This window comes from Lissotriton vulgaris, chromosome 12 (genome assembly GCF_964263255.1).
Source record: "Lissotriton vulgaris chromosome 12, aLisVul1.2, whole genome shotgun sequence".
Classification (NCBI taxonomy): Eukaryota; Metazoa; Chordata; class Amphibia; order Caudata; family Salamandridae; genus Lissotriton; species Lissotriton vulgaris.
Genome location: NC_141700.1, coordinates 679362584 through 679379430, shown reverse-complemented (window position 1 = coordinate 679379430; position 16847 = coordinate 679362584). Strand labels below are relative to the sequence as shown.

The following is a 16847-nucleotide window of genomic DNA, read 5'->3' as shown; positions in this document are numbered from 1 at the left end:
TTCCAGCGCATTACTTTGCGCCAATAGAGCATACCAAGGGTGGAGCATGGGTGTTCCCATGCAACCACCCATGTTTCCTCATGCTAAACCCAATTTACTAAATAAAGTAGGCACATGGAAGGAGACAGGCTTTAATTTCTCTTTCCTTTTCAGTCTTTGCATGCATGCTACACTGTGCAGCATGCAAAGAATGGATATGAGAGGCAATATGAAATGATAGCAAGTAAAATGATTCAATGCATACAGGTTGAAAAACAATCAATAGTCGTTTGTTGAAGTCTTTGTGTGTCTTTATTTTAAATACTGTGGAAGACCACAGTCTGAAGTGAAGCACAACTTTAGACTATAGGGTCTCAATAAAGTACTCAACAGTAATCACAAAAATGTACAAACTATTAAACATGTAAGTTTATCAAACCTCAACAAATTATGTTGTATAAACAGAAAACAATGTGTCTGCAATGTTTTTACAGTATGCACTTCATAGCAATGCAAACATACGCTTAAGAGTTTATTTATACAATCATCTTTAAGCATCCAATATATGTAACGAATTCATGGAAAAAATCAAGAAATGACGCATTCCCAAAAACACACTCCAAATGCATTTCGGGTTCTCTTGAACCCTTCTTCAGGGGTTAAGTAGAGCGTGTGAGTCAAGATTTCAAATATGCAACTGCGTACTCCGCAGGAAACCTACAACACAACAAAATTGCAATGTGTGAACACAAAGCACGTTACAATGTAATCTAGTAGAATTTGCACTCTAGTCAAACACGAAGAATAAGAACAAGCATTTGCAATGCAATAGGTCTCGCATTAGAAAAGTTTGAGCTTTTAGTATTGTAAATGGCAATGTTTTTTTTATGCAGTAGTTAAGTTTTGTTTGTATAAAAATGAGCACCTTGAAGGAGTGAAGGATTTCAAACTAATAATAAAAGCATATACAGCCAATAACTAACACACACAAATGGGGAACGGTGCTGTCAGGAAACTGCAAGTAATTTATATACATGCCTTGCAGGGGCACCTTCAGGATGCTTTAACTTCAGTGCTCCCAGGCCCCACGCAGCTTTAGCGTGCTCATTAGGAGGTTATGCCTATTTCTTGGTGCATTTCCACAGAGCACTTTGGTATTCCCCCGCAGCCCTACAGGCCTGTATGCTGCCCCAGGTTGTCTCGTTTTAATTGTCTCACCTTGGCTGCCCCTCCCTCTGACCCAACCTTAGCAGAAAGATTAAGAGTGGGTGCACTTCAGGAGAAAAGAGGGTAAGCTAGTTTAATATTGTGGATATGCTACTGTGCTTTATCTTTTGAAAAAACAACAAGTTGTTTCAACACACACACACATTATATAATGCTGGCGACAATGCCCACTTTGATCAGTGCCTGCTGTCGAGGGGCAGAGAGAGCTTGTGTGCTTCCCCATGGTTGCCTACTGCGCTTGCCTCGGTATCCGACCAAGGCAGTGACGTGGAGATCAGATCGTGGCTTGGAAGAACAGAAATGCTGTCTCAATCACGGAGCGTAAAGGCAGGGCTTTAAGTAGGCCGGGTCTCAAGGGGTCTGAGCACCGCAAGAGCAGCCACATTGTGGTAGGGTCAGCAGGGCTTTGATTGGAAGCTTTTTCAATATTATATGTAACAAGCCATAGCTGCAGCTTATTTATCTTATGCAACTAATTACAAATGACAAAGCCAATAGTCCTTACTTGTTGTAGGTATGATGTTACTTGTATCTGGATACCATGACAGAAACAGCAAAATATAAGTTGGGCGGCACGCTATGGTAAACACAGATTTTTTGCTTAAGTGTTTTAAAGCCATGCCCCTAAATACACTGGCTACGCCCCTTTGAGAGGCCCCCCCAGTTTTTCATCACACTTAAAGCCCTGCGTAAAGGGCTTTGGCTACACCAACTACCTTGGGCCCAAGCAAGCAGACCGAAGGCCAGGACTTCATGACCAGCCCTGCCCCGGCTGATCCCGAAGCATATCCGACAGACATGAGCCGCTAAAGAAATTAGGGCATGCATTTAGAGTGTCAGTCAACTAAATACTGCTATACTCCGGGGCGTGGCTTCAAGGGGTGTCAGGGGTGTTACACCCCCCTACAAATGTTATTTTGTAGTAAGTAGTTTGGGGCAAGTGTTTTCAGTCAGCTATGTTGAAGCAGGCCAGGGACACAAAAACCGGCACACACACTTTTGTTTCTGTTTTGGAACATGTTGATTAGTTAGAAAGATATTGTGTCTCGCAGTCCACCCTCCACTCTCTTTCCACGTCCTTTTAAGCCCCCCGTTAGGTCCTGCCTCTTATATAATGTATGTTTTTGCACTATTTCCCAGCGTGATTGTTGGTGAAATCTAAAGCTTACACCCCTCCATCCCAACCCACCCGCAGTCATACAGACCAAACCACGCCCCTGGCTAAACTACCCGGCAGGAAACTCAATAGCAGCGGGTCAAAGTACCCGGGTAGTCGGGCCGTCCCCTACACTTCCGCACCTCGGGCGGTGTGGGACCTGTCACTGCCCGGCTCCCCTGCGCCCAGCCGGGCAGGGTTACTGTTCACAGGGCGCTAAGGTTTCTATCCACAAGGGGCTGCCAAAGAAACCAGAGGCGATGATGGGACGAGGCCAAGAACTGAAAGGTTGAGGACGAGGGGATCTTTGTATGCAGTCCTCTGTGACTTACATTCTGCGGTGCCCAAGATATGACAACAACAGACTGAAATAAAGTGATAATAGAACCTAAACTACCTAATAAAAAGTGCTCGTCCAATGCTTTTATTCTATTCATTCTTTATCCGTGTTTTTGCATGTTTTGCTCATGCTATGTTTCACTAAACCAAGTCTTCAGGATGCAGTAATTAAACGCAACAGTACTGTTTCTCTGCAGCAAAAATAAAACATTTCCCAGTGATGTGCCTTAAAGCTAAACATTATTTCCAGAACCATTCTAATTACATCTGCCTACCAGGATGTATTCCTTCCTATTATTTTAAAATTATATACTTTTTACCGTGTTTAGGCAATGGAAAGCTTTCTTTTTGTATTCAGTTTTATTTCTGTGTCAAATGCTTCAAATGGAAATACTTCCCCCAGACGTTAGCCATGAAACCGCAAATGAAACCGTGTGAGAGCTCCCAGCCTGTACCGGCTCCAACACACTCCCTGTGTACACGCAACACAGAGGCGAACTATCCTTTCCCACGGAACATCGCCGCCAGCCTGCGACCAGGAAGTCAGGCAGGCCGGGCGGGACAACCGGAAACATGAAGTAGGAGGGCGGGAGCCTACCCCGCCTCCCACGGAAGAGCCGCGGCTGTTTGGAGCACCGGAGCGGCAGCGACGGGGGGGTGTGCCTGTGTATGCATGTGCCTGTGTATGCGTGTGGCTGTGTATGCGTGTGGCTGTGTATGCGTGTGCCTGTGCACATGCGTGAATGTGGGTGCGCGTGCACGCAGCTAAATCCAGCTGGAGAGAAGCGCATGGCACTTTCTTGTCCTCATTCCCCCGAGTCAGCTAGCTATAGTTCTCCACCTGGACGCATCCTTCAGATGCGAATTCCAGGCTCGACCTAAAAAAGGATAGAGTTCCAAGGTATCCGTGCAATGAAATGTACGTTGAACTGGTGACTCCTCTGTTCTCATAACACAAAGTATTCAAAAGTAAGGTGCTATATGTGCCTGAATCTCTCTCTTAGAATAGTCAGCATGCGAGGTGAACGGAAAAAGTGACCAATACCTCATGCATCCTCCGTGGATTTAACATGAGATTCTTACCCTCCAAACAGCTGCCATTTCTTTAACTTCAAAAAAATATGAATAATATAAATATAATCGCTATCCCTCAGTGTTCTGAATTCCAAACTGTCTCAGCCAACAGTGCTTAAAAAATGTTCCTTACCCGTCTGTTCTTGTGAAAGAGCTACAACCTCTCGTGTATGTCCCAAAAGAGTCCTCGAGCAGTGATACCTGAAACAAATGCCAGTCGTGAAAAAATGGACCCTGGTAGAAGCCCGCATCGTAGTCTATGTCCGGGAGCACAGGGATAAACTCTCACCATGATAAGTTGATGTAGTCAAGCTAAGTCCGAAGAGGCTTCTAAGACGTGCTCACGGTCATCCACTGTTTTTACTGAAACAATAAATACAGCGAAATTAAAACGCTACTTTTTTCGAGTTTCGTTTTGTTGTGTTGTAGGTTTTCTGCGGAGTACGCAGTTGCATATTTGAAATCTTGACTCACACGCTCTACTTAACCCCTGAAGAAGGGTTCAAGAGAGAACCCGAATTGCATTTGGAGTGTGTTTTTGGGAATGCGTCATTTCTTGATTTTTTTTCCATGAATTCTTTACATATATGTGATGCTTAAAGATGATTGTATAAATGAATTCTGAAGCGTATGTTTGCATTGCTATGAAGTGCATACTGTAAAAACATTGCAGACGCAATATTGTTTTCTATTTATACATCATAATTTGTTGAGGTTTGATGAACTTACATGTTTAATAGTTTGTACATTTTTGTGATTACTCTGGAGTACTTTATTTAGACTCTATAGTCTAAAGTTGTGCTTCACTTCAGACTGTGGTCTTCCACAGCCTCCTTCCCATTTTTCTAATTTTCTGAGAGATTGAGGGGCCTCTTCTCTCTTTTAGTGAATGCACACGCATTTTAGTGAAACTGAATAACTTGCGTTGATATAATACTTAAAAATAGGTGTGCAAATTCACTCCTTTGACTTCTTGTTTATTTCAAATGCGCCTGGTTTGCATCTTTAGAAACAGCCAATGCATTTCACCCAAACATGGGCTTCTTCATGGCTGTAATGTTCAAGTATTTTAGACATCCGTGGGGCAAAGACAACAGTGTTAAGTGTGTGATTGGATAGAGAGAGTTAGAGAGAAAACAGAAAAGGAAAGAGGGAAGAAGGTTAAGGGTTGGACAGTCATAGTCCAAGGGAAGAGGGTCCACGAAGGAAAATCCAGTTTAGAGAATGCGTGGTGGAAAGAGAAAAGCATGAAGTGAAGTGCAAGTGAGGAAGGGAGAAGGAAGTATCAGAGCCATAGGTTTTAAAAAGCTATGGTTAGAACGCAAGGTTTAGTCAACACCCAGGTGCCAGTGTGGGAGACTATATTCGAAAAGTCTGTTGTAGGCCAGCTTACCAATGAGTACTGTTGAGTGTGTCTTGCTAAAGTAATACGCATCGATATAGCGTGGTCGGCATGGTGCGTCCGTCGAAGGATGTAAGTTGAGTGATGAGGCCTCTTTTGGAGAAAAATGGTGTAAATAAAAATTGTGGTATCGAAGGTAAAGTATGTAAATAAACATACCTCAGGCCCAAGGGGACCACCTGTGTATCCTTGGTTGGAAGCTCACAGGCCAGAAAGTGGAGTCAAAAGGCCAAGGTATCGTTTTACTTGCTATCAATTTATATTGCCTCTCATCTTCCTTCTTTGCATGTTTTTATTTGTGGTCAAGTGGCAGCCGACCATTTGAGGTTGGCAATATCTATATATCATGTGACTGACCTAGGTAGTGCAGTTTTCTATAAACCGGCTGATTTCTCATTTGTTGATCCTCTGCAGCATGCAGACAAAGTGGCAAAAACTTTGCATTGTGTCTGGGCATTGTATTTTGTACAGGAAGGGTACTCTTCCTGTACATAACCTATACTAGACTAATGCACACAGCCTAGTGCTATGGTGTTAAGGTGTATTCATGGTGCACAGCAGCAGTAATCAGAACTGGGGAAATGGGAGGAGAAAGCCATATGAAGATCTGGTGCTCTCCTGCTCCCTCCCTGTCAAGCCACATAGCATAGCATTGTGGGAGGCTGCGCTGCGTGAATCTTTTTGCAAATCTCCCCATTGGTCTGTGTCCAAGTGTTATCTGCCAGTGGCATAACAAAGCTTGAAGGAGACCCTCTGCAAAATAATTGGAGGGGCCCCCTCTCCAGCCCACCACCTACCACTTTTGCTGAGGGGGACTCCTGGAGCTCAGGGCCCCGTGCACCATGTGGGCTGCAGAGGCTTATATCTGAAAGAGACAATTAGTTATAAATTCCTTACCTTAGATTTAACTCCAGGCGTCAGACTGGATCCGGAGAATTTTTTGTCAACAGTACCCCTGGGTGTCGAAGGGTGGCTTTGGTTGGCTCCATGTGGTTTGTTGGCGTCGTGGTCGCCGGGATGACATTGCAGTAGCGGCTTAGACACCACCATTGCACGCTGACGTAAGTTCTTTCTTTTTCCGCGACAGCCAGCGCAGATCCAGAGGAAGCGGTACCTCCAGTCACTGTTTGACTGAGTTTTTGCCGACTTTTGTCTACATTTTTTGAGTCTTCGACTCCTGGTGCACGTCAGGGATGACTGGTTTCAAGGGTAATGGTACCTGCTGATGGTTGATGTCGGTGACGGATCCGCACCGTGTGTGCCTGTTTTGTCTGGAACCTGACCACGACTCCAAGTCATGTTCCGACTGCTGGACCATGAATCCAGAGTCTTTGTGGGAGCAGTCCCGAAAGCTTCTCGAGACCCGGCAGTCCTCTCCTCGCCGCTTGAGGTCCTGGTCGCGTGGGAGGTCAAGGAACCGGTCGCTGAGCCACCACCACCAGTCCTCTTCCAAGTCTATGCAGTCTTCAGGTAACTCGAAGCACAAGAAGAAGTTGAAGAAGCATCGTCGCTCTTCGACTTCACCCCATCCGCGGGCCGACGCGACGTGGAATGCGGATGGTGCCCCTCGCTGGGTCAACTCCGCGGTCTCCTTCCTTCCCGGGACCATGTGCGACCCCTGCCCAGCTTCGGTGTTTCTACGAAGTGATGCATGCCATCTTTGGGCAGCCCGACTCCACCGGCGTGCCTTCGGGCCCCGCAGACTCAGCTGGTGGCCCTGGGCCTTCGAGGCCAGCGGCTTAGGACCCAGCACCGCAGGGTCTCCTTGGATCTAGGCCTGAATCCGGATTTGCGCTGGTCGACCTGACCACAACTCCCCTGGTGCCAATTCTACTGGCACTACATCTGCAGCTAACGCAGCCGGCGTTGACCCCAGCCTCCAACTTGCCATGGACACGGAGCCGGACCGGCGTCGACCGAAGCCAGATCCAGCACCAACAGGTACTTTTGTGCCCTTGTTTCACCCTAGTTCTTTTAGGCCAGATTGGCGAGGAGAGTGAGGAGGACTGGGAGGGGTCTGGAGACCCTTTAACTGACCAGTCAGAATATGATCCAGACTGGTGAGAGGAGTTGGGGGATGCCAGTGGACGGATACTTCCCCAGACCTTGGAATGCTTTCTCCTCCTACCTTGGCTACGGAGGAGGGTGCTTCTTATGCAGTGGTGTTGCTTAGGGCGACCGAGGCTCACAACCTTGAGCTACCTATGTTGGAGATCAGGACTAACCTCCTGATGGAGGTGCTTCAACCGGCTCGGAGCCCCTGCTGCTATTTAATGAAGCCCTCACATCCTTTTGGGCACCTGGTCCAGGCACAACACAGGGGCTCCTGTGGATAAGATGATCACCAGACGCCACTGCTCCCCCCCGACCCCGGGCGACCCCTCTTTCCTCTCCCAACACCTCTCTCCTGAGAGCCTGGTGGTCCAAGCCTCCACGTCCAAAGGTGCATTCCCGAACACACCACCTGATAGGGAATCCAAAAGGCGGGACCACTTTCGGGAGAAGACATTTTTTCCTCCAGCTTGGGACTGCGTTCGGGATGCACTGCTGTCTGTTGGGCCGTTACACCCACTCCGTGTCAGATACGGTGGAGCAGGTGCTGCCCCAGTGCCCTGAGGAAGCCCGGACTGTACTCTCCTGTGCAGTTGCCAAGGGGAGAGACGCAGCCAAGTTTACTATTCGCTGTGGACTGGACACCGCCGACTCGCTAGGCAGGACGATTTCTACGTCGGTAGCCCTTCAACACTACACCTGGCTGAGGTCGACTGGTTTTTCAGGGGATGTCCAAGCTAACCTTATGGGCATGCCCTTTGATGGCCATCACCTGTTCGGCAACAAGGCAGACAACGCGCTAGAGTGCTTTATGGACTCTCTGGCTACGGCCAAGTCCTTGGACCTCTCCACCACCTGCCCAGCGCAGTCCGCTTTTTGCCCCTTTTTTGGCTACGGAAGGGGATGCCCCTCCATGTTTCACCCGGAGTCACAGGCCGGCGCCAGGTGTTCAGCCCCTGTGCGGCTGGGGACGTGGGAACCACCACCAGGGTTCAGGGGCCAGCGGGCAGGCCAGTCCACCACAGCCCCCTCTGCAGCAGCCTCCAAACCCTCCTAGTCCAACATTTCAGGGCCACCAATCGCCAGTGGGCAGCAGGAATCGCCATCACCTCCCTCACTGGCACACCATCACGTTGGACAGGTGGATTTTGCAGATAGTCAGAACGGGCTACTCCCTCTTCTTAGAGACTACCCCTCCAACCATGCCAACTCAGCACCATTGCATGTCGGGGGATCATCTGGCCCTTCTCCAACCAGAAGTCTTGGTACTCTTAGCCAAGGGAGACATCGAGCGAGTTCCTGCCCCAGACATAGGTTGTAGTTGCTATTCCCACTGCTTTCTGGTGCCAAGAAGGACAAAGGCATGCGTCTTATCTTTGATCTCAGGATAGTCAACCGCTTCCTCAGGAAGGATGTTGACGCTAGCTCAGGTCCTGTCTGCCCTCGACCCTGGAGACTGGATGGTAGCGTTGGGCTTGCAGGATGCTTACTTTCACATTCCCATCCTACCGGACCACCGGCATTACCTATGGTCCATGGTAGGCCACAAGCATTTTCAGTTCACCATGCTCCCCTTTGGCCTTACCAACGCCTGATGGTGGATCATGCCAGATGGCATATGCGGGCTCTGCAGTGGGACCTGCCGTTCCAGTGGGCACAGCATATGGGGGAATCTACCAGATTGCATTCAGATCTTGGAGGGCACTGAACGTCAATTGCAGTGGTGGCTAAGGAACCAGGATTGGGTAAACAGCATATCCCTCTCCCTTCCCCAACTGGAGTTCACATTGGTTACGGATGCATCACTTCTAGGGTGGGGTGGCCACATGGGAGAGGCGGAGATCAGAGGCCTCTCATCTCTGGCAGAGTCCGGGCTCCACATCACCCTTCTGGAGCTCCGGGCGATCCGTCTTGCACTAAAAGCATTCCTTCCCTCTGTCCGGGGAAGAGTAGTTCAGGTGTTCACGGAAAACACCACAGCCAGGTGGTACTGCAACAAACAGGGTGGGTGGGGTCATGGACCCTATTTCAAGAGGCTTCCCGGCTTTTGACAAGGCTGGAACATCAGGCATATCCCTGGTGGTTCAACACCTGGCAGGTTCTCTGAACACCAGGGTGGACAAACTCAGCTGCAGGTCCATGATGGATCGCGAATGTCGTCTTGACTCTTAGGTGGTGCAAGGTCTCTTTAAGCAGTGGGGAGAGCCTTGGTTATATCTATTTGCCAACTAAGAGAACGCGCAATGTCAGCAATTCTGAGCATTGGAATTTTCAAAGTGGCACTTGCTAGGCGACGCCCAGAGTGCTGAAGATCAAGCGCGACAGGGTCCAAGTCATCCTTGTGGCTCCGGATTGGGCACAAAGAATCTGGTATCCCGAGCTGTTACACAGGGACATCGATCCTCGGATCTGACTGCCTCTTCTGGAGGATCTTCTGTCACAGCAGCAGGAGGCGGTCCTCCACCCGAACCTGTCCAGCCTTCACCTCCTTGCGTGGAGATTGAGGGGAGACAGTTTACAGCCTTTGACCTTCCTCCCGAAGTCTGTAATGTTATCTTGGCAGCAAGGCGTCCCTCCACTAGGACAGTATACGCCTGCAGATGGAACAAATTTGTGGCATGGTGCACAGCAAAGTCTGTTGAGCCCCCTTTTTGCCCCTCTCTCTGAGGTTCTCTTGTTCCCCCCCCCCTTTCTTTTCTCAGCAGGGCTCTGCTCTTAAGGGCTATCTCTCAGCCATTTCAGCCTTTCCTAGGCTTCGTGTTGTAAATCGCTTCCTTAAGGGCATTACTCATTATCCTCCTGTGCCTTTCGTAATGCCTCAGTGAGACTTGAACTTGGTTCTAACTTACCTTATGTGCGCTCCCTTTGAGCAGCTTCATAACTGTCCTTTCAGACTTCTTACTCTAAAGACTGCTTTTCTGGTTGCCATCACCTCTGCTCGCTGGGTGAGTGAGCTACAAGCTCTTTCTATAAAGTCTTCTTTTCTGGCTGTTCATCTGGACAAGGTCATCCTCCGAACCAGACCTTAATTTTTCCCCAAGGTGGTTAATTCTTTCCACATTGGTCAAACCATCACTTTGCCCACCTTCTTTCCACTCCCACATCCTTTTAAGGAGAAAGAGAGGCTCCACTGTCTGGATCTAAAACATGTGCTTTCCTTTTATTTGCACCAAGCATTTCTGGATGAATGTCCAGCTCTTTGTTGGCTATGTGGGTGCCAAAAAAGGTTGGGCCATGCACAAACGGACCATTTCCAGGCGGGTCATTTTGTGCATCAAAGCTCTCTACTCTTAGGTAAAGAAGGAGCCTCCAGTGGGACTGCACGCGTATTCCACCAGGGCGAAGGCAGCTACCACTGCTTTGGGATGTGGAGTCCCCCTCGATGAAATCTGTCAGGCAGCTACGTGGGCATCTCTCCACACATTCACAAAACACTACTGCTTGAATAGCCAAGTCTGGAGAGACGGCTTCTTTGGCGGTTCTGTTCTCCAGGACATTCTGGTGTGAACTTGGTTCACAGACCCACCCCTGGTGTTAGTATTGCTGAGGTAGCTATTCTAAGGTAAGGATTCTATAACTAATTGTCTCTTTCAGATGAACAAGTTACTTACCTTCGGTAACGATATATCTGTAAGAGACGTAGATTCATTATAGATTCATTACCGCCCTACCCATCCTCCCCATTCTGTGAACTGACTTCTAGGGTGAGGAAATCCTTTTAGGGCCCTAGTTTTGTGCACCAGTGGTCAGTGTCTTGCATGTCTCTGTGCTTCTGGCATGGAATGTCGTGTAAAAGAACTGACGTCCGCACGCAAGAGCGGCGTCTAAGTAGCTACCACAATGTCATCCCGGCAACCACGACGCCAACGACGAACGTCACCTTTTGACGCGCAGGGGTACTGCTGATGAAAAATTCTCCGGATCCAGTCTGATGCCTGGGTGTAGTTCTAAGGGAGGAAGGAAGGAATCTGTAACTAATCTGTCTATTATCAATATATCGTAACTGAAGGTAAGTAACATGTTTGTTACGCCACTATTTTCTGCTCAGAGGAGTGAGAGAATGGATGCCTCCTGCAAAACGTCCTGCTCTTATTACCTAAGCGCCTTTAATGGAATCTGATTGGACCTGGTTATAAATGAAGGGCTGACTGGTAAGATAGTTCCGCCCTGGAGAGGTGCTGTTGTGTTGGCATTCTTTAGTGGCAGGAGATGTCGAATGTGGCCGGGTTCTTCAGGCAAGGTTCCACTGCATGCATGGAGGCTGAGGCGGTGGAAGCTTAACCGATCTCCTCACCTGTTCCTGTACTATTCTGAAATAGTTACACATGAAATACTGTCTTCATGTATGTGGGGGAACCAACATAACAATTAGTGATGCTGCATAAACTATGCATGCAGTAAGGAAGAGAAGATACCTATGCAGTGACATAAAGCAACGTTGGAACGAACAGAAAAAAAAATCATGATTTTTGTTAAGGCATTAGGCATACTTCACTGCGCACTTCAACTGTCGAGATATCGCGGTCTTCGAAAAGGTAATAGTAAGGCTTTACTTTCTTCAAGAAAATAAATCCTAGTTTGGAGCCAACCGCCATATCACCCATATTCTTTAAGCAGCGGTGGCGTTCCAAAAGTAGCATTGTTGAGGCAGATGTCAGTAGAAGCTTGTTTTAGCAAGGTACACACGCGAGCGACATCAGAAGGAAGCTTGTTGTAGGAGGCAACGCATGCAGGGTCACGCAGCGTGACTTTGCTTGGCACCCATTTTAAGCTATCCGCTCAAATGTTTACAGTTGCCCAGCAACCGGTTTCCAATACAATCTGAGTGCGGGAACCTAATTAAAATGACTTAGCGATTGCATGGAAGTAAATTATTGGAGCATATCGTTCAATGCTTATGCCTTGGAACAGGAAACAGGTGAGGAGTTTTGGGGGGTAATTCCAGGTGCTGGTTACGATTGCAGTTGTAATGATCTGAGGCACTAATTGAGTTGGTGTGCATATTCTCAAAAATGAATAATTGGTGGATAAGCAGACTAGTACTAGTATACCATGGCTCAACAGAATGTAAGCACTGAAAGTAGATGGTGTCAAGAGTGTGCATGGCAATTGTGTGCTGAATATCACAGAGGACAGTGCGAAGGACACACCAGTTTGTAACATGCTAATCGGTGGGGTGCCAGTCAAAATGTTTGCAGACTCAGGGTCACCGGTACCATCGTGAATGAGCACTTATGGAAGAGGTTTGCTGGGAAAACTGGCCCTCTTTTAAAACCTATGAACAAAAATCCAGAGAATTTTACTTGAGAGAAAGTGTACATGTTAGTATTTAGGTGACTAATATTTTTATTTAAAGACAGACTGTCATGGGGGAAATTATATGTTGCAAAACAAGGTCCATCGGTTTTGGGTTTGGGCTGACCAGAAATGTTTTCATATTGTTCTTGATCCAAACAGTGATGAGAAAGTGTTGATTGTGGATAAGTGCAGTCTGGTGGGTAGCATGATAGGACAAGAGTTTGAGTGTGTTCAAAGAAAGCCTTGGAGAATTAAAGGGATTTGAACACACAATTGTTCTCAAGAAGGAAGCTATTCCGAAGGTGCACAGGGTGAGACTAGGTCCTATAATGTTTAGGGATGAAGTGCAGAAAGAAGTGGAGAGTTTGATAGAGAACAATGTAATTGAGGAGGTGGAGAGCTCAGAGTGGATTTCACCAGTAGTAGTAGAATGAAAAGCAATGGCAAAATCAGCCTGTGCATTGACTTACGCTATGTAAACAGTAACATTGTGGTTGAACAGTTCCCCTTGCCTAAGATAAATGAGATGGTGTCGTCCCTTAAAGGGGCTACTTGGTTCTCTACTACAGAGCCATCTAAGGCGTATCATCAGGTGGCTCTCACACCGGAGTTAAGAAAGCTCACAGCATTCATCACACCATTTGGGTGTTATAACTTCATATGTATGCCTTTTGATTTTGCATCGGCTGTGGCTGTGTTTCAACTGCTGATGCATACGTTGATCTGGAAGATGGAAGGGGTGAAATGTTTCCAGGGGGATATCCAAATTTTTGCAGCAAACCGAAAGAGTCATGACGAGAGATTAAAAAAAGGTTTTGAGTGTGGGCTTGCCAGTGGAGCTCAGCAAGTGCAGGTTTGCGGAGAGGTGTGTGACATATCTGGGGCATGTGATCAGCGAGGGGGGAGTAAAGCCAAAACCAGGATTGGTGAGTGCCATTGTGCGCTGTTCTGTCCCGAAGAATAAGGATGAGGTGAAATCGTTCTTAGGAATGGCTGAATTTTGTTCGAAGTTCATTCCCAGTTTCGCAACTAAGATGTACAATATACCCCTTTTGATGAAAAAGAATGTTACATTTGTGTGGAGTTTACAATGCAAATCTGAATTTAAATAAATCAAGAATGATTTAAGCAAGGTGTCAACTTTAAGCAGGTTTGATCCTGAACTTTCCTCTCACCACTGATGCCAGTAATTAAGGACTGGGGGTGGTGCTATCTCAGAAAGACTCTGGGAGAAAGGAAAATATCATCCTTTTTGCCTCAAGATGGCTGTCACCTGCTGAAGAGAGGTACCCCATAATAAAAAAGGAAGTGTTGGCGTGTGCCTGGGCATTGGAGCAGTTACAAGCTTTTCTTTTGGGAAGGGCTGTACCATTCGCAAAATTGTTGACTATGGAAGGGAGTGTGTCTGCTTCTGCCAGGTTGGTGAATTGTCCATGCAAATGAAGTATTGTGTATAAGATGGTGTATGTACCGGGCAGAAATAATGGGGTTGCAGACTGTTTATCCAGAATGCCTCCTGCCCCTATGGAAGAATGTGCAGATGATCCTTGGGAAGATTTCAGAATTGCATTGGTGCATGATTCAGAAGAACCAGCAATAAGGACGGAAGAGTGGAAGTAGGATGTGTTATTACAATCAGTTGTAGAGTATGTAGTCAAGGGGTTGCCAAGTAAGGAAGAGGGTACAGATTTGTTAGGACCATTTTGGGTGGTAAGAATGGAACATCTATGGAAAAGAATATGATTTTAAGGGGGACAGAATTGTGCCGCCAGAGGGTTTGAGAGAGAATCTATTGCGAAGGACATTTTGGTGAAGTGAGGACAAAAGCAGTGGTCAAAAGTGTGTTTTGGTGGCCCTGAGTGGATAAATCGGTGGAAAGATGCATACGGACATGTTCTGGGTTTAATTCCCAAACAACCATGGGAGTGTGTTGCGGTGGATTTGCTTGGCCCAGTGGGAGATTCAAATGAGTATGTGGTGGTGATGATTGATTTGTTTTCAAAGTTGCCAGTAGTGTGGAGATTGTGGACAAATTTGATATGACTACGGTTTTGGAGTTTTTTTGTTAGGACATTTGTTTCTGAAGGTATGCCTGCTGTTATACTGAGTGACAATGGGGTACAGTTCACTTTGAAGGCTGCAAATAATTATTTGGAGAGAGTAGGTGTAAAGCACAGGACTACAGCACTATATAATTATTGTGGGAACAGCACTGTAGAGAGATTGAACAAAGTCTTGAAGGGTGTTATTCAAGGGGCAGTGAGCAAGCAGAAAGATTGGAGGTTGGAAGTAAGGAAAGAAGTGTGGGCGTACAAGGTGACTGCACATGATTCCAGGAGTTTACCTCCATTTGTGATAATGAGAGGGAGGAAACCGCAATGCAAATGTACTCCTTTTTAGTTAAAGGATGGGACCTGGAGCGTTGCTTGCTCAGGGCAGTCAAGGAAATGTTAGAAGCAGCATATGGGAGGACCAAGGCATATTATGACAGAGTGCATGGAGTAAGAGAGGAGCGTGTGGAGGTCAGCAGAGATTGGGTGCAGGTGAAGAAACCTGGGAAGATTCCTAAGGGAGAGAGTCAGTTCTTTGGTGCTCAACAAGTGGTAGAAGTATTGAGAAAATGCGGGAAGGTTGTAGGATGGTAAAGTGTGGAATTTGAAACGCGTAGTGTTGGAGAGTAATGGTGGTATAAATGAAGGAGGGTGTGGCAAGCAGGAGGAAAACGGGTCTAAAATTTTTGAGTGGGAGGAGGATGTTTTTTAATTCAGTGGATTATAGCGAGCAATCGATTTGGATAGATTGGTTGTTGGAGGAGAGGAAGGAGAGGATTGTGAACGGAAGTCAGAGGGTATGAAAGTGTCAATGTTAGGGATACAGTTGGGGTCCATGAGGCACATCCCAGACATCCGAGGACAAGGATCCGATACATGGAGTCTCAGACATCACTAAGAGAAGAGCGTTGCCTGGGTGGTTAAATGAATATGTAATGGATTAAGGGGATTATGTTCTGGTTTCCTTGTATTAGAGAAGGGGTAAATTTCCTTTGTGGGTTATTTTAGAGGGTATACTTTTTTTTTTAATTAGTTGATTTTTTGTGCAATTACTTTTGTTTTACAGAGGGGGGGAGATGTGCTTGGTTGGCATTCTTTAGTAACATGAGATGTAGAATGTGGAAGGGTTAATCGGGCAAACTCGGCATTCCCAGCATGGAGGCTGAGGCGGTGGAAGCTTACCCCATATCCTCATCTGTTCCTGTACTATTCTGAAATAAAGAAGTTATCCATGAAATACTGTCTTCATGTATGTGGGGGAACCAACAGAACAGGTGCATTGTAAAGCGACATGTAGTGATCGTCACTGTTTGTGATTGCCGAGTTAGCTGAGAAATATTTGTCATAATGCTAATTGAGTTTTTTTGTTTGTTATACAGGTGCCAAAAGTGGGGTGTCGGGTTGGAGAAGATATACAACAAAACACAGCGAGATAAGTTTGCGTGGGCCATCAACATGTCAGACGCCGACTTTGAGTTCTGATGTCCGACTCTAAGGAGCGCCACGCCATCCCTCACAGATGCTCTCTGACCATCTCACCTCATGTTCTGTCTCCTAACAATGCCAGTTGAAGGGTCCAGCCTCTCTGTTTTGATCTAACAAAATAACTTGTATCACTAAAAGGGAGAAATGCAAATATGCACTTTTATATCGGAGTGTTACTCATATTTATTATGTTGCTTTTATGGTCGGAATTGTTACTAAAACCGATCTCGATTTTACATTTTGTATTAATTTCATTAAAGCACTGTTTTTTAAATACTTGTTGCATTTAATACATGCGTGTTTACAATTTCTAGGAATCGGTTTGCAGAAGACAATTATGATTGTAAATATACCGTAAACACTAAATATTACCGTTTAGTTTTTAGGAATGCATCCCATTTGCAATGTGATCAGATGATTTTTCATTACCACTCTACTTCAAAACTAGCTACTTATTTGTAAATATTATGCCACAATCTGAGTACTATATCTTTCAGCATTTGTGAGGAGCCACCTGAGCAGAACAGATTTGTCTCACTGGTTTTTATGCGCCCGATTGGCCTTAGACATCAAAAGGTGCCTCATTCAAGTATCGATTAAATGTAAAATGTTCACTTCCATCACAGAGCCACAGGGTGGCAGCAGCACTATGCGTGCCTTTGTTCTGTTTATCTGTTGAACAGTAAACATGTACTGCCTGTTAGTAGCATATCTAATAATAATAATAATAATAAAACCATTTATTAAGCGCCTGGTTACACTGAACAGTGTGTCCCCGCGCTAT

The 16847-nt window shown here is 46.4% G+C and overlaps 1 protein-coding gene across 1 annotated transcript in view; it reads left to right on the top strand.

Moving 5' to 3' along the window:
- The window catches only part of LOC147677998 (DNA topoisomerase I, mitochondrial-like), a 1183590-nt gene extending 1167256 nt beyond the window's left edge, over positions 1–16334 (top strand). The window contains exon 27 of the mRNA XM_086945880.1: positions 15958–16334. Within this exon, the coding sequence (XP_086802006.1) occupies positions 15958–16060 (103 nt within the window). The 3' untranslated portion in view covers positions 16061–16334. The remainder of the gene's footprint in view (positions 1–15957) is intronic.
- The last annotated feature ends 513 nt before the right edge of the window (positions 16335–16847 follow it).